This window comes from Diorhabda carinulata, chromosome 3 (genome assembly GCF_026250575.1).
Source record: "Diorhabda carinulata isolate Delta chromosome 3, icDioCari1.1, whole genome shotgun sequence".
NCBI lineage: Eukaryota > Metazoa > Arthropoda > Insecta > Coleoptera > Chrysomelidae > Diorhabda > Diorhabda carinulata.
In genome coordinates this window covers 8410161-8435454 of record NC_079462.1, presented here as the reverse complement: position 1 = coordinate 8435454, position 25294 = coordinate 8410161, and the positions used below count along the sequence as shown (strand labels likewise).

The 25294-nt window shown below is 31.9% G+C and overlaps 3 protein-coding genes across 3 annotated transcripts; 1 reads left to right on the top strand and 2 right to left on the bottom strand.

Annotated features, from left to right (window-relative positions):
- Positions 1 to 824: 824 nt before the first annotated feature.
- On the top strand, positions 825 to 6610 carry LOC130891146 (DNA replication licensing factor Mcm5). Its single transcript, XM_057795729.1, has 10 exons — positions 825 to 1119; positions 1178 to 1433; positions 1493 to 1665; positions 1726 to 1966; positions 2040 to 2477; positions 2532 to 2756; positions 2834 to 2926; positions 3935 to 4050; positions 4154 to 4425; positions 5159 to 6610. The coding sequence occupies exons 1-10, from the start codon at positions 968 to 970 to the stop codon at positions 5386 to 5388; spliced, it is 2196 nt and encodes a 731-aa protein (XP_057651712.1). The 5' UTR covers positions 825 to 967; the 3' UTR covers positions 5389 to 6610.
- LOC130891148 (aldo-keto reductase family 1 member A1-like) lies at positions 6404 to 24773 on the bottom strand. The gene is made up of 5 exons (XM_057795731.1): positions 24455 to 24773; positions 17834 to 17937; positions 14237 to 14440; positions 8568 to 8818; positions 6404 to 6765 (listed from the first exon to the last, which is right to left on the bottom strand). The coding sequence occupies exons 1-5, from the start codon at positions 24579 to 24581 to the stop codon at positions 6471 to 6473; spliced, it is 981 nt and encodes a 326-aa protein (XP_057651714.1). The 5' UTR covers positions 24582 to 24773; the 3' UTR covers positions 6404 to 6470.
- Positions 22122 to 23662, bottom strand: LOC130891147 (soluble calcium-activated nucleotidase 1). The gene has a single exon (XM_057795730.1). The coding sequence runs from the start codon at positions 23343 to 23345 to the stop codon at positions 22200 to 22202; it is 1146 nt and encodes a 381-aa protein (XP_057651713.1). The 5' UTR covers positions 23346 to 23662; the 3' UTR covers positions 22122 to 22199.
- Positions 24774 to 25294: the final 521 nt, after the last annotated feature.

Below are 25294 nucleotides of genomic sequence, written 5' to 3'. Positions count from 1 at the left end.
AATAGTATTATAGTCCGATCAATTTAGACAAAAATTTAGTTGTCAAATAACAAAAATTCCTGGAAAGCCAAATATTGGTGGAGTGCTGGGGTTTACCATTACAAGTGAAGCTTTAAAAATCCCCATCGATCCTATGTGTGCTACAAAAGTTCTTCGGGAACAAAGGTCAAAATTTGAGTTTTTTTGGATTTCTCTCGAAAACGAAAAATTTTATAAAAAAAACCCTCAAACCAAAATTGTAGATCTAAAAATTCTCTACATTTATGTCATGAAAAACTCGTGACATTCACCATTCCAAATTATTTATATCTACACAAAAAATTTGGAATTCAAAGGAAATGGTTGAGAGGGGGAGAGTACAATTTCCGTGGCGCCAGAATTTGGCTATGCTATTTTGTAAATCTGCCCAAAATAAAACAAAAATGAAGAATAAAATTTTCGGTTATCTCGCTTCGTATACGAGATATCGATACTTGAAGTCACAACAAACAACAAAGATTTTATCGACATCGACATCTCGAGAAAGAAGCGAGATATAGAAAAATGTTATTCCTTATTTTCGACTTATTTTGGATCGATTTACAAAATGATTTAGCTAAATCCGGGTGCCACGGAAATCGTTATTGCCTTTGAGAGGAACGATGTACTTATGGCGAATTTGATCCACAAACCATAGGTGAACTGTGATTTGATGGAAAGAAGCCATTTAATGGAAGTGCTTAACTCCTTCAACTACTATGAAATTTAAATTCTACACTCTACATTAATTTGGATTTTCATATTCGTTTTAAATTTAGCTCGTATGCGTCATTTCATTACCACAACGTAGGCAACTGATGTATATTCAGGTATAGTTAACGCGAGAAATAGCTTCTAACCTCAATCAGTCACTTTATGTATATTCCCGCCAAAACGATTTGTTTGAGTTAGTTTATAGTATCGTTTAGTTTAATTTCATTAAACAAATATGGAAGGTTTTGATGATCCAGGAACGTATTACAGTTCAAATTTTGCCCAAGAAGATACTCCCAATGATCAGATCAATTTACAAGCGATTAAAAAGCAATTTAAAGAATTTATTCGCCAGTACCATACAGACAATTTTAACTACAAATACAGGTATATGTTAATGTAATAAAGATAATACGTTTATTATAATAGTTAACGATTTTTATAGGGATAATTTAAAAAGGAATTATAATTTACGACAATATTATCTAGAGGTGAATATTGAAGATGTTGGTAGCTTTGATGAAAATCTGGCTGATAAATTATACAAACAACCTACAGATCATCTTATGCTCTTTGAAGAAGCCGCTAAAGAAGTAGCAGATGAATTAACAGCGCCTAGACCTGAAGGTGAAGAAAAAGTTGAGGATATTCAAATTATGCTATCATCTGATGCAAATCCTTCAGACCTAAGATCTTTGAGGGTAAAATAAATTTATATTATAATCTTAACTCTTCTACTCAAGTTTATATATTATTTTAGTCAGAAGTAGTATCCAGATTAGCAAAAATTCCTGGAATTGTGATTAGTGCATCGGGTATTAAAGCTAAAGCAACAAAAATATCCATCCAATGCCGAACATGCAGTGATATTATTCCAAACTTGCCTGTAAAACCAGGACTTGAAGGATATCTTTTGCCCAGAAAATGCAATACGTATGCTATGTTTCTAAACTGATAATTATTACTCCATAAACTTTGTTATATTAATTTTAGGGAACAAGCCGGTAGACCAAAATGTCCTATGGACCCTTATTTCATTATGCCAGATAAGTGTCATTGTGTAGACTTTCAAATTTTGAAATTACAAGAGCTTCCAGATGGTATCCCACAGGGAGAAATTCCAAGACATATTACTATGTACTGTGACAGATACTTATGTGAGAGGGTTGTGCCTGGTAATAGAGTTCAAGTCTTAGGCATATTTTGTATTAAAAAAATTAACAGAGCTTCCAGAGTAAGTTTATTATATTTTTTAATGAAAAATGTTACATCTTTGAAGGTTGAATATAAAAATATAAAAATTTCAGAAAGAAGGAAGAGAAAAGGCTTTAACTGGTGTTCGGACTTCATACATGAGAGTTGTTGGTATCCAACTTGACAGTGAAGGCTTAGGATCATCTGCATGTTCTATAATATCATCTGAAGAAGAAAATACTTTCAGAAGATTATCAGCCCTTCCTAATATTTATGATAAAATAGCGACCAGTATTGCTCCTTCTATATATGGATTTGAAGATATCAAAAGAGCAATTGCTTGCCTCCTTTTTGGTGGTTCTAGGAAACGACTACCTGATGGCTTAACAAGAAGAGGAGATATCAATATTTTATTACTTGGTGATCCAGGAACTGCAAAATCCCAATTGTTGAAATTTGTGGAAAAAGTTTCTCCGATTGCCGTTTATACCTCTGGAAAGGGAAGTTCAGCAGCTGGTTTAACTGCTTCTGTTATGAGAGATCCAGCTACAGTAAGTATTTGGTACATATCAAAAGTTATGTTTCAAATGGAAATTTATTTTAAGAGAAATTTTGTAATGGAAGGTGGAGCTATGGTTTTAGCAGATGGGGGAGTTGTTTGTATTGATGAATTTGATAAAATGAGAGAAGATGACAGAGTTGCAATTCATGAAGCTATGGAACAACAAACAATATCTATTGCCAAAGCAGGAATTACAACCACTTTGAATTCTAGATGCTCTGTACTTGCTGCAGCAAATAGTATTTTTGGAAGATGGGATGAAACAAAGGTATGTTGTAATACATTCTCGCTTTGTATAGACATGAGTTTTTAAAATTTGCACTAATATTTGCAATTGTATTTTAGGGTGAAGAAAATATAGATTTCCTGCCAACTATACTCTCTCGTTTTGATATGATTTTCATTGTTAAAGATGAACATGATAAGAAGAGGGATATGGTAAGTTATAAGTAGACAATTTTATCTGAAAATATAAATCTTCAGCTCATAATTTATTATGGAAATGATATAGCATTGGGAATAAAACCACTTGTATTAATTGAAAATGTTGGTATAGAACTTTAATATTTTGTTAAATTATACTCTATTCCATGTTATATTTTCTATAATCAAAATTTTGCATTCTATAAACTATATTTTAGTAGTCTCATACTGTAGTTTCTTCCTCCACATTTTAGTTTCTGTTTTCTGTGTTAACTTTGTATTGCTTCTCAAACTGTTGTGATTTGGAGGTGCTGATGTAGAATTTGATTGAATATATACTACCAGTCAAATTTTATATTTTAAAGAACATATATAGATAAGAATATAGTAATATTAAAATTAGAGCCTCTAAATTTTATCAAATAATCGTCTATTTTGTTCCATTCGATTTTCAGGATATTCCAAAGATGTAAGGACATTGTTTTCTGACTTCCCTTTCCAATTTGTCCCACACCAACTCAATCGGTTAAGGTCATTGGAAGATAAATTTTAATCCGATCAGGCTCTGGCTAGAACGTACTACATTTCCCTTTAAGTTTTTTTATAACTTTTTTTTCAAAACCCTTTCAATTTATACCAGGTCTCCAGTCGTCCTTCCTCCAAATCACCACCAAAATTTTGAAGTTGGTCTGGGCGCTGAGCCTACCCAGCTGTTATTAAATAATTTAGTACCACACTTTCTCACTACTTCTCTAAGTTGGTCGTTATCTCTAAAGACAGGCCACTTAGCCTTATATCACGAGGTTCATTATACCAAGTTTGAATTTTGGGATACTAACTAAACAATTATATTCAAAGGGAGCTAGTTACCTTAAGGGAACTCTTATATGAACATAAAGTAGGTCATATGCACTTAAAATCAAAATCTAGTATCTTTAGTAGAAGAGTTTCTGGATACTCAGCAATATTTTTTCCAAGCTTTCCTTAATTCTATTGTTAATACATGAATGATTGTTGTTGTAGACACTTGCAAAACATATTATGGGAGTTCATATGAATGCGGGAGAAACAGCAAAGGATTCCAAAGATGGAGAATTATCATTAGAGTTTATTAAAAAGTACATAAACTATTGTCGGAGGTAAATATGATTTTATGCATTAATATTATCTGATAATATGAAAATCATAAGAGCTATAAATATCTGATCATTAAATCACTATCCAACTAAATTATCTGTTTAGACATTGTGGACCCAGATTAAACCATGATGCTGCGGAAAAACTAAAAAGACGTTACGTCATGATGCGCACTGGAACTAATCAACATGACAAAGAATGTGATAAAAAAAGTTCAATACCTATTACTGTCAGACAGTTAGAAGCTGTAATTCGAATATCTGAAAGCTTGGCAAAAATGCAACTACAACCGTTTGCTACTGAAACCCATGTGGATGAAGCTCTGAGATTGTTCAAAGTCTCAACTTTGGATGCTGCTATGAGTGGAAACCTTAGTGGTAAGCCATTTCCCATTCTCAACATTTGAGATCTCATTATAAAGTAACAAAATTTTTTATTAGAAATATAAAAAAACTGATTTAAACGTCTCAAATCTATTTTTTTTAACCAACATTTAGAACTATCTTTCAAAATAATTATCAAGTTATGTAACAACATTCAATCTAAGTGCAATCTAACATCTGGCAGAAAAATAGATGAAAGTAGGATGTAGTCCTTGGTTTCTGAATAGCTTTACACCATGATTATTGAACCAAATAGAGCAATTGCCTGTGAAATGGACAGTAACATTGGACAAGGCAATATTTTAGCAAGGTGTAGAAACTACAGACTTGTTGGAACAATGGAAATTACCTAAGCTTAACTCCACTGCAGAAGAACATACCATTCCTGTGATCAGATTGGTTGAAGACAGATTTAATAAAAGGGAGAATCTGCCAAGCTTGCAAATATCTGGTCTTGAACATTTGAGACTGTTTTATGACTTTATGAATAAATGAGAGTAACAATGAGAGCCACAATCTTTGATAACCCCTAATGCTGCTAAATGAACTGTAATGCATCTTGGCCAAATAAACTCAAAACTGATTACCAATATTAATTGGAAATATTTTAAATGTTGAATCTCGAACTTAAAACATTAATACAAATCACCTAGATAATATGTTATTTTTATGATGAAATAAAAATATTCAGAACCAAATTTTTTTTTCAATGTTCAAAATTTTTCAGGTGCAGAAGGCTTTATAACAGAAGAAGACCATGAAATGTTGGTTCGTGTAGAAAAGCAACTCAAACGAAGATTTGCAATAGGTACACAAGTGTCCCAGTCAGTTATAGTACAAGATTTTGTCCAGCAACAATATCCAGAAGGAGCCATACTTAAAGTTATACAAGCAATGATTAGAAGAGGTCAATTACAACATCGTATGCAAAGGAAATTACTGTATCGAATAAGTTAAATTGTGCTTGAAATAGTTTCAAGAGCTTTCCGATCTATGGAAATATCTTTTTAATAATTGAGATCTTTCAAACTTTCAATAATTTGTTATCTTTTTATACATTATAAGTATTTAAAAACCAAGTTTGTGCTCAATTTAAAAGATCGCCTATCAGCTACATCAGCCCCTGATTTTAAAACTATTAATTCTCAATATCTTAAAAAACCACTGCAGGGATGAGAAAAACAGAAATACAACCCTTCAATTTTTTCGAATGTCACATTATATCCAGCGAATATCTAAATGTTCAATAGAATTTATAGAATTTTCTTTCTCAAGATAAGAGTATCTGGATTTTTTTTTCTAAATATATAGAATAACACTGTTTAAAGCAAATATTGTATATAATCGATAAAATATAGAATCAACAATAGGATAGTATTTCAATAAAGATTTGTAGTTTGAGTAAAGAGCACTACAGATATTTTGAAAAGTTAGCTTTCAATTTATTTTTTATTTATTTGTTGTATATGTTACAGTTAAAACGCATTTTTCGTTAGTAACTAAAACTAGTACTAGAAAAACGAATTTGGAATTTAAAACAAGATATAGTTTTAAATATATTTATTGAAAAGATCTAAGACACTGAAAACCAAATAATCTAACACTAAAGGAACATAAACTGGACTCATTCTCCAATGAATTTCCACTGCACTGTTCCCTTGTACCTTTAAAAAACAAATAACTGCTCGAAATTCACACATGGAGTGAGAATCCATGTGACTGCAACTCAATGGAAAATGATCTGTTGCAATCATTACTGACAGAACGTTTGAGCAGGAAAGACGCGCAGTCGCCTACTACGCACACCAATCACCTGCTGCAATCCTGCTCATCATACTGTGCGATTGTAGATTGAAAAAAAAAGCAACCTTCGTATTATCAAGTTGAACACAATGTGATTGAATACAGTTCTATATGATACATCAAATTTTCCCAATAATAAAATAGAAGCTTTTACTCAAAACACAAGGAATATTTTTGAAACAATGTATTACAACATTGATCTACATTTAAAAGAAAATAATTTATATATGGATTATTTATTTAAAAGGATATTCAGGATGTTTTTCCACTCCTTTGAAAAATAGAAAATTGAATATCCTTCCAGATTCTTCTCGATCTAAATCATCCAATTGTTGCATATCTTCTTCACTTAAATTGAAATCGAATAAATCAATATTTGCTCTAAGTCTTTCAGGATTGCTGCTTTTGGGTATAACGGAAATATTTTGTTGAATAAGGTGTTTCAATAATATTTGTCCAGGAGTTTTTTTATACTTTTTTGACAATTCTTGGACTATTGGCAAGCCCAAAATGTCTGGATAATTATCAAATCTAAAATAAAAAACAAATAGAGGAAAGTTTATTCAAGTAGCTCTTTACTAGAACTAGATGGTAGCACCGAGTATTTTGATCTTTTCGTAAATAGTTTTAATATTCCGGTAAATTTAGTAACATACAATTTAAATTTTTACATAATATTGTGGAGCATGATTACAAAACAACAATTAAAAGAAAATAGTGGTAGTCGAAACATTTTTGGAAATAGGTTTTCGCGGCTAGGACTATGACCAAAATAACTATGTTCACGGGTTAAACAGTGTTAGAATTTTGAAAATTTTTAACGTTTAAGGTCCCACTATGAAGCCAATATCAAGAGAGGTGCGGGATGAGGGTGATCATTCGTTTATTGATAAGATGTGATAAGCTGAAACAAAAATATAAAAGTGATGAAAATAGACATGAAAGATAATGTGCTTAACATTGTGAACACCTTGGACCCTAACACTTTCACTGCTGGTCTTGAACTAGCATTTTTGTATTTATTTTCCGCTTTAAATCCTCTCTATAATATTTCAAGGAGTAGACAGTTTGACGCCTTGATTGGGCCATGGAATTGAATCACTTTACACTAGAGCTACTCGTTTGTAGAAGGTAGCCTTGGGGTACACGAAACAGTCATGGCAACAAGGTGTTGGCCATGTTATTGATGTGTTTCGAGGATAAAAGACATATCGGAGCAATGCTAGTAATTATTGTTTAAAGAAGTATGACTTTTTTGAGGGGATATAGTGATAAACTGACTCATCATGACCGTGAGCGCAATCAGAAGAAAGTTCAGAATTGTGGTTGCTACCCTATACGAAGATAAGGACTAGTGGCCACGCGTCCCCGAATTAGACAGACCTAGTTTTCTGCACGACCTTTACGACCAAAGAAGCTATGAAGAATTACAAGAGCTTAGAAGCTCACAATTCCCTAACCTTGTATTTTCTTCTCACTTTCATTGCATCCAATTCTCCTAAATCATTACATGCGACACATATAATGATTTAGGATTTCGATGAAACAATATAAAACTGAATAGTTTTTCTTCCTTTCCACTTGATTTCAATTTCCCTGCAGAAATTTATATCTTGCATCTCTAGGAGTAATTGAGATTTTTTTTAGATATTTATATATCAAAATAATAAAATCAGTATCTTAGATTCAGTTGTTCAGTTTCATTATTTCCTGTGCGAAAAACCAAAAATTCATTATACTCATGTTGAATGTTTCCATCTGGAATATGGATTGATGATCCGTGTAGAGTAGATGTACAAAAGCAATATGGGTAATTAGTCCTTGGTAGTATCCTTCACACTTCTTTTCATCAATCTAGACTTTTGAAAAGAATAAAAAACGAAATTTGGCGTAATGTTAAATAGTAGCTAATATATCGGATTGTTGATAGAAATTTCACGCGCCCTACGACTCATTTTTTAGTCTGACAAGGTACTTATCTGTCCTATGAATACAGTTCACTACAGCGCAGATAAGTAATTCTTTAAAAGAATTGGAAGACAAATGTATGGTGCTATAATCACCTAAGTTTATTTACGAAAAACGCATCAATAATATGACCGGCGCCCAGTTGTTGTATCTGACCGCTAGATGGGAACCCCAAAAATATATGTTATTTTAGAATTAGGTAGTGAATTCAACTGCTAAGAAAGAATAAAGATTATCTTCATTTCGATCTAATATTTACATATTCCAGGGGGGACAGAAACATTTGTTACATAAACATATTATAAACGAAACCTCAATAGTGCTATCTAGTGTAAAAAAAAAACGATATTGCTACCTATACGTACGCAAAATTATATTTTTTAGTAAAATGCTGATTTGTCCCTGGGCTTCCTAACGGGGCGAAAGCTGTCACGGTAATTTCCATCTGATTGCACGCTTTCCTCAATTCCTTTTGTTGTAAATAAGCATGAAGCTCAACTTGTAAAACTACTGGTTTTATTTCTGCTACATTGTGAATCTTCTTCACCTGTTGTTCATTGAAATTTGACATACCTATTCCTTTTGTTAGACCATTCTTGACTTGTTTCTCCATTTGCTAATAAAAATCCACTAATGTTAAATAAGAGCTTATGTAAAGGGTATCAATTTGCTAGAAGAAATGATAGTTAACTAAACTTTTTAGTTAATATTTTAAGTAAATAAAATTATGCTAAAATACATACAATATCAAAATCACCGTGATTTAGAATTAAAATCAACAAATCAAATCAAATGCATAAAAAAATGAGTTTATATTATTTTACTATTATATGTTACAGCATCAAAAATAATTAATTTGTGAGAACCGGATAAGAGATGATGGAAGATGAGAACGAATTTATTTCTGAACAAACACTTCAAGAAACTTTGAAAGCACCTTAAGATTTACAACTAGGCTTCGCAGCAATGATTATATCGATTATTAAAGCTTCGACATAAAATGAATCGAGGGATACACAAAGTATCAGGGCTCAGTCAAAAAATTTAAGTTAAGCGAGGACATCATCTTGGATGTCCGCGGGTTTGATTTACTGATTGTTCTTAGACCAAAAAGAATGATTTACCTCAATTAGAACTCGAGATGTGCAGCAAAAATCTCAGAAAAATATAAGAATGTAGTTAATTGTCCTCGCTTGACTCTCCTCAGACCTAATCAATTCATTCATATATCAAATCAAAGAACTGATTGTTCTTAGACCAACACGAACTATTTAACTTAATTAGAATCCGAGATATGAAAGAAGAAACCTATAAAAACATCCGAAATGACCAGGAAAATAGTCATGTTTTAATATAACTTAATGAAGACATAAGATGAGTGACATGGATGCTTGATGACAAATCTAGGCATAAATATCGTGCGGTCAAAAAAATTGAGGAAATCGGCTGAATAGAACGGCCGGACGGTCTGCCATTTGATTTTTATAACTTTTTTTTTTAATACATATATTACTGTAGAAGTAAAAAAGCGCCTAAGAAAAATTATTAGTAAGGTCCAATAATTGAATAGAGAAATTGGTCGTAGCTTGAAACAATTGCCTAATATCACAGGAAGCTACAATGAGATTCAGAAATGAGTTTAATGAACCATCGATCGCCTAAGGCTAGGGCACACCAAAGTGACACACTCCTAAGTGTGAAAATCCACCGATATGTAACACTTGTAATGAAAACCTAAATGTGAAAAATTTATTATTGAAATGTTAGAAAGACTATGAAACAACTGTTCATTAATATAACCTCCATACTAAACGAAAAGTGTAATATTGCAAACATAATTAAGTATCTAAAGACACTCAATTGTATAACAAACTATAAACTAACATGTCGCTAATAACCTTCGCAATACGGTACTTGCATTGTTTAAAAAAAAAAATAGTTTTGGTTACTTTAAAGGGTTTTTTTCACGTGGTATCCCCAGTAGGGCTACTCCACGGACATCTTGTTTATAAGGTAATCCTTGACATGATAATATTTTCAATCACTCATTAGAATTCTTCTCATAGTTTCCGAGATATCGCGAAAAAGGTGTTTGCACCTCTTTTTCCAAGATAGCGGCCGGGGGATAGGGGTAGCGATCCCACAAACTTGACTTTGAGCTTCTGTTGACCCCCCACACATGTCCAAAAATAAAATTGCTCATATCACATTTCAATGGACTAATTTAAGAATGATGAATCTTTGAATCTTGTAGTAATTTTATCTAAGAATATTAATAGAATATCAATCAATGAACAGCAATACACAAAAATCCATAGAATTTTATATTTTTCATGGTCACAACAACACGAATAAAAAAAAACAAATATTGATAACTAGCTAAACTATGATGTATGAAATATTTTTCTTTTTCTAAAAAGTTGAAAAACGATGTGAAGTTTGCTTTCCGCGACCTTTATATACAGGGTGTTTCGAAATAGTACTCCAATCTTTCGGGAAATGATTCTATAGGTAAATATAAGGAAAAAAGTTGATATAACTAAAATTCCAAATTTGTTTGGTCTATACGTATTTTGACCTGAAAAATTGAATAAAATAGGTCTCAGATCTGTAGCTGTATTATTTTTTACGTTATCTGACGTAAAATACAAAAAACTCAACTCCAAAATACACTTTTTTCGTTAAATGCCTAAAAAATGCATCAAACTATCAAATAAAACTTACAGAAAATTAAATTCTGAAGAGAAATGATGTGTACAACCTCAATAAAAAATAAAAGCAAGTTCAAAATATGCTGTCTTCGACAGGATGGTGGCCACATAGAACAACATCGTTAAATGTAAGGTTACTTACACAATTTGCTCATTTTTAATTTTCATTCAGTAAAATAAAGATATTTTTAACTTGCATTTGATTTTTATTGAGGTTGTACACATCATTCTCTTCAGAATTGAATTTTCCTCTAAGTTTTATTTGAAAGTTTGATGCATTTATTAGGCATTTAACGAAAAAAGTGTATTTTGGAATTGAGTTTTTTGTATTTTACGTCAGATAACGCAAAAAATAATACAGCTACAGATCTGAGACCTATTTTATTCAATTTTTCAAGTCAAAATACGTATAGTAGACCAAACAAATTTGCAATTTCAGACTTGAGACATTCAATATGGCTTCTTCCTATGATTGGTGGATCAGGAATCCGGGCGAAATCTATCGCTCACTATAACTCGCTTACGATGCGTTTTTGGAAGTTTTATTATCCCAACTTTTTTCCTTATATTTACCTATAGAATCATTTCCCGAGAGATTGGAGTGCTATTCCGAAATACCCTGTATATATTCTTATTCTTATAATTTTCTCTATAACATAATAAAATTTTAACGAAATCGGAGGGGTGATCTAGATAATTACCCAATTTTCATGTTTTCATTGTCCACTAGTGATCCATGGCAATTTTTAGTATTTTTAAAAATTTGCTACGAATCTGTGTTACGCTCTTTAAGTTTCTGTTATAACTTTCTTTTGTAAGATTTGTGTATTTTTCTAATCTGTTGTAATTTTTCTGGTTTTAAATTTTATATGGTCTCGTGGACTGTTTCAGTTTAGAGGTCCTCTTTGGGTGCAAACCATTAAACATTTGTTCATACATAATTTATTACTATATGTTTATTAAAAATTTAATCCTTGATGTCTTCTACTTAGCAATTTCTGTCTTTCACATTCTCTTCGAAAATATTTATGCACTTTTGTTTCTAATTCTAGAAACTCCTGCATAAATTAAATCTTTTTTTAGCCGCCGAACGTAGGTATATATTTTTTTCAATGAATCAGCGATGTACACTTACCTTTTTGGGTAACCTAACCTAACCTAACCTGTTACCCACGTAATTTAACTCGATCGTCTCGAAGACTGTCTGTGTTTTTGTTTATAATATTTTGAAAATATTTATATAGTTGATTAGGTTGTTGTTTGTATTGTTGATTATCTTAGAATTACTTCTAAAGATATGTGGAACTAAAGCAACTATTTAATTGTACAACACTAAATTGTGACTTACTGAACCCACTAAATCAACTCATAATTACATTGACCGACGTACTTTTGGATAAGTTTCCTTCGGTTTCTAAAGACAATAAGGTTATTACGACGCGAACTGAACAGTGTAAATGCGTATTGGTGTAGTGACAGTAAACAGTGCGTTTAACATCAACCGACAGATCCTGAAAATTTAACTGAGACTTGACGCTACTATATATGATCTATAGTGAAGCGTCGATTAGTGACGCCCCATTTTTATTTCAATGACTCAAAATGAATAATTAACAAAATTGCACTGTTAGTTTCTGGACGGTTGATCTCGAATATAATCCTGTAAGTTTCCAAATCCTACCTTTACCATTTTGGAATTTTTTAATTTATATAATGCATTAAACTTACATAATGCTCTTTTAACAATTGAATAGAGATTGATTCAATTTCTTTAACCCTTTTTTCGACATTTCTCATAATCAATTTTCATCCATTACAAGATCAAGACAGACCCTTCCTAGATGATTCCAATCTGTCCCATTTTCTGTAATCTCCAAATTTTCAGGTACATTTTGGTCTTTCTGTCATCTTCTGGTGAGCTATCCAATCAAGTACCAAATTCAACTTTTTTTATCATCAGATAGTGTCAATGTGAGTGTTGGTGTAGTGATAGTAAACAGCGCGTTCAGTATTAACCAACAGTTTCAGATAAAACATTTTAATTGTGAGTCTAGACTCGACGCTAGTGATGAGAACTGTACCAATCTACTATAATTATATGATAAATAGTGAATTGTTGATTATTGACGCCCTCCAAATGACTAAATAACAAAATTGTACTGATAATTGTACAGGACAAAATGTTCTCGATTTACAATTGAATAGAGATTGATTCGATTCATTTTTTATAATCAATCTTCATCCTCTATAAGATCAAGACCCTTCCTAGATGATTATAATCTGTCTCATTTTCTGCCAGCTCCAATTTTGGTATGTCTGTCATCTTCTGGCAAGGTATCCAGTCAAGTATCATTTCAACTTTTTTTATTCAACAAATGCTATAAATTTGGTCAGTTCTCTAATCGATTAGTTTCGCTTTATATCTTTATGTCCAGTTGTTCTCGCTAATGTGCAAGATCCTGAAGGATATAGACAAAATACACTAATCAAAATTTTTATTTCCATACACAACAGACGGATACGTTTAAATTTTTTGTTGTTTCTTCCCTCTCCAAACATCTTTAATTCTGTTTATAGTTTTTTTTGATGATTCAATTAATCATTGTGACTTATTTCAGTGTAACTACACACATAATCCATTGACATTAGTTTCTATGGTTAACTAAAGCAATGTCGAGATTCCTTTTCAATCCATTCAAGAATCAATTTGAAAAAACCATATTAGGAATGTCATGAAAATTGAGAAAATCTTTGAAAACTGATACTATCATATCTACTGAACCACAAGCGATTTATTATACTGATTTAATTGGAAGAAACATTGCGTAATCTAGTTGATTCTTCAAATAATGTCACATCTATAATTCTTAATTGCTATCATTTTATCACTTAGTATGTTGTATGGAGGGTAGAGACAAGGAGAACAATCTGTATATACGGAAAGTTTCCGCCTAAATGCAATAAATAAAGGTGGCGCCACATTTGCGTCAGGGTAAATTTCTTTTAGGTTATATTTACTACATTATTTTGTACAACGCAAGTTGTTAAAATTTTCAATAATGGTTTGTTTGTGTCAAAGAGGATATTGAATTTTTTAAATTCATTTCATCTACAATTGCTACATTCATATCATACCCTTGTCTACACCAACGCCATAGAGAAAAGTTTTTGAACTGTTATTTATCATATATAGCTGGACACTCTTTCAACTGTTCTCCCAAAAGGGATACTACTCCTTCTCTCTACCCTCCATAGTATGTTGTTAAATTTCCAGTTTTGGTTTTGGAATACAATTCATACAAATTCTCTTTGCATATATTTACCTTCCATGTTGCTGTAATATCACTTTCAATATCCAAACTGAATGTACCGTCTTCTTTAACCAATGGAGCAGAGTTATCTTTATTACTGTGAAAACTAAATGGCATATGCATTAAATATAAATCTACGTAATCTAAATTTAATCGACTTAGTGATAACTTTAGATATTTTTCGACATCGTTTGGTCGGTTTCCCCAAACAGGCAGCTAAAAAAATAAATAGTTCCATGAGAGTATATTAAAGTTGACCGCTTGACATGGAGTTAGACAATGTACGATGCAATACAACTCCCTAGATCAAAAAGACGTTTGCAGATGAAGGTCACTTGATTGTTTAATGCAAAATCTCGCACTTGCAACCTTATCCGTTTGGTGCTATTTTTATTTCATGCAAGTGGCAATTCTAGGAGAAAAACTTTAGATTAAAAACCATACAAATGTTGGTCAGATCCGTTGGTCCATTTGACAACTTTGATTACTAACTTTTTCGTATATTTGTTCCGGTATTTTTTCACTTTACTTTTAATTCTGAAGAATTGTCAGCCACGCAGCAAAGGAAATGGTTTTGTTTAGTTACAGCCATGATGCAATGGCAAGAACCTTGCATAATGTCAGACAACTTGCTATAGGTGCAATCTCATGCTTATGCTGGAGTGTATTAATCACATGGTACGAACGAGCATAGATCGCCAACTGAAAAAGATGTAGCATCTAATGTAAAGAGCGTCAAGCATCAAAATCAGGAAAAGAAAAATCCGAGGATACATTCCCGTGAATAAATGATCTTGATTTCAAATATCTTTGAATAAATAATTATATTTTATAAATATCAATGTTCATTTTTTTAAAGCACAATAAAAAAATTAATCGATCAATTTTATTCCATTAATCAAAATGATTTACGTTAATGAATCCTGTAAAAAAATTAAACAATGTTAGGTTTAAACCTCTTCAACATTTGACATTATATCTATTATAGATGGCGTTTTAGTCTAATTCGTACCACATGACTAACTAAAACACTCGATTCAACCGTCTTACGTCAGCATTAAACATATTTCAACCTTGCATGCAATTTCTTGCAAGTGGTCATGTTCCACCTCAATCGGCCTTCAATTTTTTTATCAATATCTGTTATACGTATATATTGATTGGTTATACTTCGGAAATACAAACATAAAGTTCTAGGCGTATTTTTAAAATACCATTTTTAAATAAAAAAAATTTTAATCATCTGAAAGACCATACTTTACTTTTCTACATTATTTCCCATTAAAAATAAGAAAATTATCGTATCGTGGAACCAGCTTTTGTATTCCATTCCATCGCAGATAATTCAAACGTTCGGACACAATTTTGTGAAAAAAATGTCATGAAACAACTGAAAATCTGTTAGATAAAGACGAAATCATGAATCATCTGTTCTCTTTAACTTTTTGAATCAAGTCATCGATAATGTCTGAAGGTCATCCACAACGTATTGCACCACCCACTTCCCAGTCAGCAGTATTTTCAATAGGTGGTGGCATTTTCAAATCACGCAAAAATATGTAGACTCGATCGGATGGTTCCGATGGTAATGGCATCTTTAGCCCCCCAATAATAACGACGGCGTAATTTAAAAATGGTGCTTTCAAAACACGGCTCGTGTGTTATAGAACCGACCAATGGTAACAAATAACAAAAATAGATACATTTAAATATTTAGGGGTCAAAATATTGCAAGAAGATGTAAGAAACTAAATGATTTATAAGACCATCACTACAAATAATAAAGAAAATTGACAGAATATAGAAGTGAACAACAATAAAAGAAAAATAACATTGGTGTGAGATTACTAAAAAATCAACAATAACAGGAAAAAATCGGAAAAGTATTTCTAAAAAATTGAGAAATTTTGAAAAGAGCAAAAACCAGACTATGTTAAAAGAAAAAACGTATCATATTGAGAAAAGAAGATCAAGAAATAAGGAAAAAGAAGAGGTAGACCGAGAAGTTGTTGATTGATTGTTTTTTTGTAAAAAGCAAGCAGAAGAGGGTAAACCCTTTTTCACTCGAGTAATTCGAGTAGTGCCTGCCGTATGGAGATGCCTGTGGATATTGATCTTGAACTTCTGTAGGTTGTTCTGTAATGTTCGTTAAATACGTGCTATGGTAGCTGTTTCCACAAGCTTGCACTTCTCCAAAGAAAAGAGTCATGATAAATTGACGTTCTCCAAGCGAACTCGGTGTTCATGGGCGACGTCTGCCTTCGAGTGGGTCTTGAAAAAACTGCTGTAGACGGGATTACGATAGACAGCTCTGAAGAGCATTTGCCGTGGTAATATTGGTGAAACAGTCAGGTCGGCGACCTTTCTTCTATGCTCTAAGCTGTCCAAGTTTCTGGTCAACTTTGGATCGCCTATAAGTCGAAATGCTTTCTTCTGTATTGAGTCGAACATCTTCAAGGTATTCTTGGGATGAACGAATCTGGGAGGTCTTGTAGAGAATTAGAAATTATCGTGAAGTATATAGTCTTTTGGTCTTAAAGAGGGCTCCCGAGTTTTTGTGAAGCTGCCTTGGCTACATCGTCCACGTGACTATGCCAGAAGATATTGATTCCAACCTCAACATCCAACAAGCGAGATGTTGATATTTTATGCCGTCAGACAGGACCAAATCCTGAACTGCTGCGCCAGTTTTCTTTGTAAAAATAGCATTCTGGGTCTTTGCTGCATTAAACTCAATTATATTGGTTCAATCCCGTTTCAGAATGTTTTCAAAATCGGTATTGATGGTGGTGATCTGATGCTGCCTACGGATTTGGGTAGTAGCCGAGTTTATTGGGATGGTTAATTTGATCGACGACACCAGTGTGCTATCGTCGGCGAAGCTATAGATCGGGTTTGTAGTTTTGTCGATGTTGATGTACAGGAGAAAGAAAATTAGATGACAAGATGCATCACTGAGGAACACTAGCGTTGACCTAGATGGGTCGGTCTTTGTGAAACCTACTAAACCAGCCGATAAGAGAGGACGACAAACAATACGATCTTAATTTATTTAGAAGTTGTCATGCCAAACCCTATCAAAAGCCTTCGATATGTCAAGTGCGATTGCTCTGGATTCCCCACATTTCTCTATAGCTTCAGTACATACAGGAGATCCCCGGTTGATCTATATTTACGGAAACAATATTGATGGTGGCGGATTATGTTAGCCGACTCGAAATATCTCAAGATTTGCTGTTTAACGAGTTTCTCCATGGTCTTGGCAATGGCTGGGACTAAAACAATCAAACTATAGTTATTGGGAATCGTCTTTTTTGGTATGGGTTGAATAAGAGTAGCTTTCCAATCTGCAGGAAAAAGACCTTACATGATAGAGAAAACAGTTTGCATGGCATGACCCTTATAGTAAAAAAGAGGAGAAATAAGAAGTAGTGAGAGTACTGGCAGTAAATAATAAACTTGACATCAATAATTCTATAGCGAAATGTACAAGAGTTCCACATTTTCATTATTATTAAACCTTAATTTGTTGCAAATCTTTTGATTAGAAAATTAAACCATTTAAGAATCTTATCATGGATATTGATTTATTTAACTTTCGTAACTCACTTTCGTTGTTATAAAGAGCTCTTCTCTTCGAACTTTTCCTGAAGAAATCCATCTGTTTACTACTTTACCAACCGGTTCTTCTGTATTATAATTGAAAGCAGTATCTGTAACAAATTAAATTTCAATCTAAACTTTATATATGTCAATGTGAAATAGGAAACAAATATTTTCTAAGATGTCACGTGTCGTAAGGGAGTCTGGAGGGGTATGATACGATAATACTTGAATGAAGTACTAAACCATTTCCCTTTTTCCTAGAGGATCTGTTCAATATTGCATATTTATTGGTGTGGACTAAATTATATGCTTCTGGTAACAGTGTCAATTTTATAATATTGTTATAAACTCGGCCAATAAATATACCTTGATCCGATCATGTTATCGAAGATTTATGACTGTTTTTATAGAGACAATGTCTAAGAATACATTTTTGTTTGTTTACGACAGTCTTGAGATTTCGATAATTCGAAGGCTCTAAAAATGATTTTAATATATAAAGCAGGGCTCTAGCAGTCGTAATCGGTCAACGATTTGATGCTATAGTTAATATATCGAGATAGTGAACTAAAAAGTGCAATTTAAATAAAGTAGATGTTGAATGTGTACATAAATATTAGTGAATTTAAACGGGTAAATTAGTGCATGAATAAATTACGTAAGTATAATACACCGTGTGTATAAATTCATCCCATCCTTTTATAATAAAAAATTGTTTGTACTCTTTCAGTCACCATATGGTTGACGAGTTTTTAAATTCATTGCAGCCATGTCAACAGATCAGCAATTTTATATCAAAAAGATATACAAAATCGATGTTCGATTATTTTTGTATAACCTAAAAATTAATAATTAAACATCTTGATATTCTATTAATATATGGATGAAAACTATTGAAAATGTATAGTATTTTCAACTTATCATCAATATGTTTTTGATTAGTTGAATATAGCTACAGTTCAAACTCAATAGGATTGTTTTCAATCGATTTAATGAATGTAAAGCGAAAATAGAGGTGAGCGATGAGAAGGATGTGCAAATCGGCAGCTTAAAAATTTCACAGCAGGTGAATATATTTATATATCATTTACATCACATTCATCTATCGATATTTAAAATTAAAATTCACGTACATCATATCCTACGCTATTTCACTAATATTAATTCTTATGATACATAAAACACTTCTAACCTTTATGATGAGATATATTCGGTTGGTACATGCCTTATTAAAAGAAAACATGTCTGATTCAATCAGTAAAGGCAGTAGAAAAACAATTAGTATTCTATAAAAATATGTAGCTATGGAAAAATAAAAAAATTATTACAAAGAATATTCCTATGTAGGATGGTTATAAAAATATTTTAAATAACTGTTTATGTACTCGCCTTGGGATCGGCGAACTCACCGATGGGCCCAGAACCCATCCTTGGTGTAGTTAAAAGTGTAGCTATTGCGGCTCTCAACGCGGACTCGGCAAAGATACATAGAAACACCTAGCATGAGACAAGCGAAGGCACATATAGATGGACCTTCACACAACAAACAACTGCTCCAACTAAACAGGCGAAAAATCCGACTAGTGACCGAACACCATGAGCATCACGGACGATCCGGAGTGCAGTTGGTGCATGGAGAAGGACGAAACCGCAGACCACGTCATCTGTAGTGCCCTGCCCTCATACGAGCACTTGGGCAAGCCTTACAACTTGCCTAATGACATCAAAGGGTTCAAGCCAAATCGCCTGATCGGCTCAAAGGACATCGACCTTTTGTAACGTCAAGTGTGGCACGACGAACCTATCTAAAGGCCTATGTGCTCGACGGTCCCTTGGCCGCCCACAATTAACTATGAACTACATGTTTATGTTTACTCATCCCCTGATCGGTGACATGTCAATTCACCATCACTACTAATGATAATGGGCCGATGAAAACACATAAGGATGCATTGTCCCAAAAAAATTAAGAATTCTGTATAGTAATAATAAGAGGACTTCTTTGAGAAAGTGCTTTTAAGTCATTTCAAATTTCATCATTCCTGTCGCGAACTTTTAATATACAAATCTTTGATTTTATGTAACAACAATTTGTTTAAGTTTTGTCAAAATATACATCTACATCCACAAATTTTATTAAAACACAATATCTGCTTTCTCTATCTGAAAATTCATTCAAAATTCCTTAATACTTCTACAATCATCTGCATTTATTTCTTGACAAACGGCTAATCATGTAGGTATTTGGTCCCTTGTGGAAGTTTTTGTTAATTTGTCAAATATCCACATATACTCTATAAAAATATATTTGGATGTCTTTTATGTATCTTCTATCTTTTCTATTAACACACTGGTTGGTTCCATTTTATTGGATTCGACTCGGTGCTCATGAATTACTGAATATTAACTTTGAATACTTCTCGGTTAGGTTTAAAAAAGCAAAGTTATCAAATGTATTAAATGGTTATAATACTAACCTACTAGCACAATATCTATAAAAAGTTAGTGTTAGAATGAAAAAGAAATTTTAAATCACATAACTTTTAGGAGGAAATATTTCTTCTTGCAAACCTTCCACCTCTAAAGGTTTCTTTTATCCATTAGGTGTGTTTGTACTAAACTTCTAAATTAAATACAGAATTTAAAATTCAATTATTTACCTCTTAGGTTCGATCAAACTGAAGATTAAGTTCTGAAGTTCAAAGTCTTCCACTTTAGAATGATTATAAAAACTCCAGGAGTTTCTGATTTAGATAACCTAGAATACTTGAAAAAGGAAATGAAACTGGAGAAATGAATAAAAACTAGTTTGTCTTATTGTTAGATAACTTTTGTCACTAGATATAGTTTACAGCATTAAGTAAAGATAATTACAGGTAATTGAGAGTTAAATTGCTTTAAATATTGTACATTACGGATTATAACAAAATAATAATTGTATTCTGTAAAACATGCTTGAAAATACATACTTTTTTATATTGATTCCAATAACTATTTACTTGCATGTCCTCGTCAATGACTGAGTAATGAAAAATTACTCCTCACTCTTGGAAGAGAAGCAACAAAACATTTTTTTTAATGTCAAAGACTCAAACTTTTTAGACAATATTTGTCAGATTTTGTAAAAATGATAAACTAATTTTCTCCATGAAACCTGAGATGGCAAAATGCTTAATTCACAACTTTATTTGACCCAGTAATACAACTCACCCCTTTTCTTTAAATAGTTGTTAAACATGATCAATTATTTGAAATAAGTTCAGTAAAATAGTGTATGCTATATTGAAATTGAAAAATTTTAACCAAAGTAGCTAAAAATATTGGCGACAAAGTAATTTCGGTTTTGTAGTATAAAATAAAATACTTTTTGTAACAAAGAATAGTTTCTAATCAATTATATATTTTCCATTTTGGTCAATGACCTTTTGCCATCTTTCTTTCAACTTGATGATTCCGCGCTCATAAAAGTTCTAGTTCTTATCAGCAAAAAACTGAACCAGGTGCGATTGAAGGTCATCGTCATTTATGAAAGTTTGACCATCAAAGAATTGAAAACTTCTAAATAAATGGTAATCAGATGGTGCAATATCAGGACTGTATGGGGGATGTGGCAACACTTCCCATTCAATCTCCAATAGTTTCTTGAAAATGTGTGAGGCCTTGCATTATCATGGTGAAACACTAAGAAAAGTCTGGTCGTTTTTTTTGCTTTATCCAATTTCATTAAAAAATTGATTGTTTGGTTTCTTGGAAGCAGCCACTTCCCAGTCAATCTCCAATAGTTTCTTGAAAATGTGTGAGGCTTTGCATTATCATGGTGAAACACTAAGAAAAGTCTGGTCGTTTTTCTTTGCTTTATCCAATTTCATTAAAAAATTGATTGTTTGGTTTCTTGGAAGCAGCTCAATAAAAAACACCTTTGTAATCCCACGAAACTGACAGCATGAGCTCCATTAAGTATTTACAATATAAAAATTTGGTAACTGATAATGACATTGAATTTGTAGTAAATATAAAACCAAATAATATAATTTTACAATTACTAAACTTTTTATATTCCTTGATGATTCTGACAATTCGACAATATAACAAGATCTTGAAGATAAATAATCTGTGGCAGTATTTGTATTGAAGCATTATTTAATATTTTAACAATACTCAAAATCACTACTGATCCATTAGTTGTAAATAAAAGTTTTATAATAAAAGTATGCTTTTGAAATATTTAGACTTTGAAGCTCAGTTATTGAGATTATACCAATTTTTTTGCATTAAAAATAAACTATTCATCTCAAACTTCAAATGTTTTATTGTGAAAGAAATATACAACTTAACTATTATAATATTTAAATAATTGACTAGAGAATAACTAGATGAATTCTAGTCCCTCGTACTTATCATCTGCTATATGTTCGTCTTCCAACAATATTTTTCCATCAATAGTAAATGCTGTTATATAAGTTGCTGTATTTCCATTTAATTCCTCAGTCCTCAGAGCAATAATCACTTCGTCATTTGATGTTGGAATAAATTTAAAGCTTGAGAAACCTCTGGTCGGTTTGGCATTACCAATTTCTATCACATTAATATTATGAAATTCAGGATCTACTCTTAGGAGAACAGAACACCCCCTGTGTTCATCTAAACTTTCATTATATGGCTCTTTGCTACATCGTCTTGGTAGGAAAAACCATTGTTGATGAACATCTGACCAAAGTGCACTTTCATGAATCATATACCCTGGCCAACTTATTCCTATAATACTTCTTAGTTTATTATATTGGTCTACCCAATTGATGTGTTTAACATAACCTTCTTTTGTAATTGTTTTTATAAATTGAGGATCATTATTTACAAATTCTCCAGTGGCAGTTGTCCATTCTTTGCCTATTGATCCAATATGCAACACTTCATCCTTGACTGTAGCCCATTCAGACTTAAATCCTTTGAGGCTTTTTCCATTTCCATCCATAAGTATTAACCACGGAATGATATTTTTATTGTTATTAATTAATTCAAAAACTATACCTGTTCTATCATCAAACGTTAATAATCTACCATCAAATGTTAGTAATTCAGACAATTCCAATCCTCTTCCATTTAAAGCATAACTTGTCGTAAGTACTATAGGTTCTTTTTGATCCCAATTAATAATTATGCGATGTGTTTGAAGGTTATAACTTAAATATCCAGTTTTCAGGTACGAGTACCATGTATTTTTTTCCTTATCACTACGTGAATTCTGATCTAAATCTGCTATAACTCCTATTTTAAATATATGCATGGTACTCGTTTTTATTGGCCTTGTAATTGGGTATGTATAATTGTAATTACTTCTTATATAATAGTTGCTGGTACTTCTAGTAGTAGAACTTGTGTACAAACAAAATAACAGAATCATACCTGTAATTCCCACTGAATATACAAAGAACGTCTGACAACATATTGTTTTGTTTCCGATTCTATATGTTGGTTGTGATTTTAAAGCTTTTCTCCAATCTCTTGTGGGACTCATTCCTGATTAAGAAACAATTTGAAGAAACACGTAAAATATAGTTTACAATCAAATGCCAAAGTCATCTTCTTCGACCAACAATTCTAATAATGCATCTTTCAAATTTATTATAAACTTCTCTTATAATTTCGTTGGAACAACATTCTAACATATAACATCAGGGTAATTACTGAATACAATTATGCCCCTTCTAATCGATCTAACCTAACGTGTCAAATACAACACATAGTTGAAATATGTCAATGTCAGCTGATCACCTAGGAAATTTTCGCGATTTTAACTTAACTGATTTAAATGCGTTAATCGAGAGTATTTTTGATTACATCATAATTTTTTTGTTCTATTTTTAATGTCTTAGCAGGACCAACACAGTATTGAAACGACTTTTAAATGGAAAATAAATTTATGTTCTATTATCAACAAACGCTAAAACTTAATAGACAATTTTAATAATAGGCCGTAGCTTTTTAGGTTGAAAAATATTTTATTGTTATAATGTTAAAGTCCAGGTGTTCTATAAGGGCGAATACTAAGCTATTGTATATAATCATGAATGTTTTATTAGTAACAACAGTTAGTTAACTGGTAACATGATAGACATATATTAATCCCGTTTTAGTCAGCGGAAAAACAATTAAATTTTTTTATTCCAGTGATTTATAATATAGAAAATAATTCTAAATATTTTTAAGATGTTGATACAAATTTATTCACAGTCACCTTGCAATTCAATTCAGTAGATAAATTTAACTGAAAAATTGTATTTCTCAGTAATGTCCAACATTAAAATACTGTACATTTAGTATTCACTATTTTTGAATGAAGAAAAACTCAGATAGAAAAAGAAAAGTATCCAAGCTCCTTGAATTATTATATTATTGTTTTTCTAACTATCACACATATGTTTTATAATAAATGAGATGATGAACATGGAATAGTTTAACAAAAAAAGAGAATTATTATCATTGCACTAAAACCAAACAGAAAGGGCGGTCAGAATTTCTATTTTTCAAATGAGTGTCAGAGCTAAAATCAATAGTACATATTTGCGTTAAATACAAACCTGCATTTATTAAAAGGATACTGCACCAAACAAGTAAATAACATACCTATATGTCTATATCCACTGTTTAAAGCAATTTCAACAACATTTTCGACCTCTTCCGGTTCTGTTTTCCATGTACCTAAACCTACAATGGGTAACTCACTACCATTTGATAGTAATATATACTTCATTGTATCGAGATTTTTTTGCAAAGAAAACGACAGAAAAGCTTTTTCCGCGCGCCAGAAACTCGTGCTAATTTTAAGCAACGTTTTAAATAAACTTCTATTTTTAGGTGTCAAATTTTTATATTCGATGAATATTTTTCTCTTTATGTGAAGGCTGCTTCCTTGATTTCGGCTGTCGTGGCTGGAATCAGTTACTAGGTTAAGGAATTATTGATTAACCAGGGAAAGGTCAAGGATAAAATGGCAGTTTGGAGAACCTATGAATGGCCAGTACATCCTGTCAATAAAAGATATAAACGAATAAAAAATAATTGTATAGGTATATAAGGTTTTTTCTATCGTATCCTACACATTTTATATTTTACTAAATCTTGTATTTTTATTTCAAAAATGTCCGACATATACGGGAAGGCTCAAAAATTCAACAGAAATTTTTCTAATAGCCAAATATCGTTCAGCTTTCGCTAATATTGACAGAAGTTTGTATAGGACTCATAATTTAATTATTCAAAGAAATAACTTCTTAGAATACACAAACTAAATGCAAATATATAAATATCAAAAATAATATTATATGAAAAGTTTGGCTAGCACAAATGTTGTACCCACAGAACATACCCTAAGAACAGTGTTCCCAACTCTCAAAAATTCATCTCCCTAAAGCCCCAATCCAAAATCCTCATAATTACCAGGGAGTCCTCCTAAAAAATTCTATA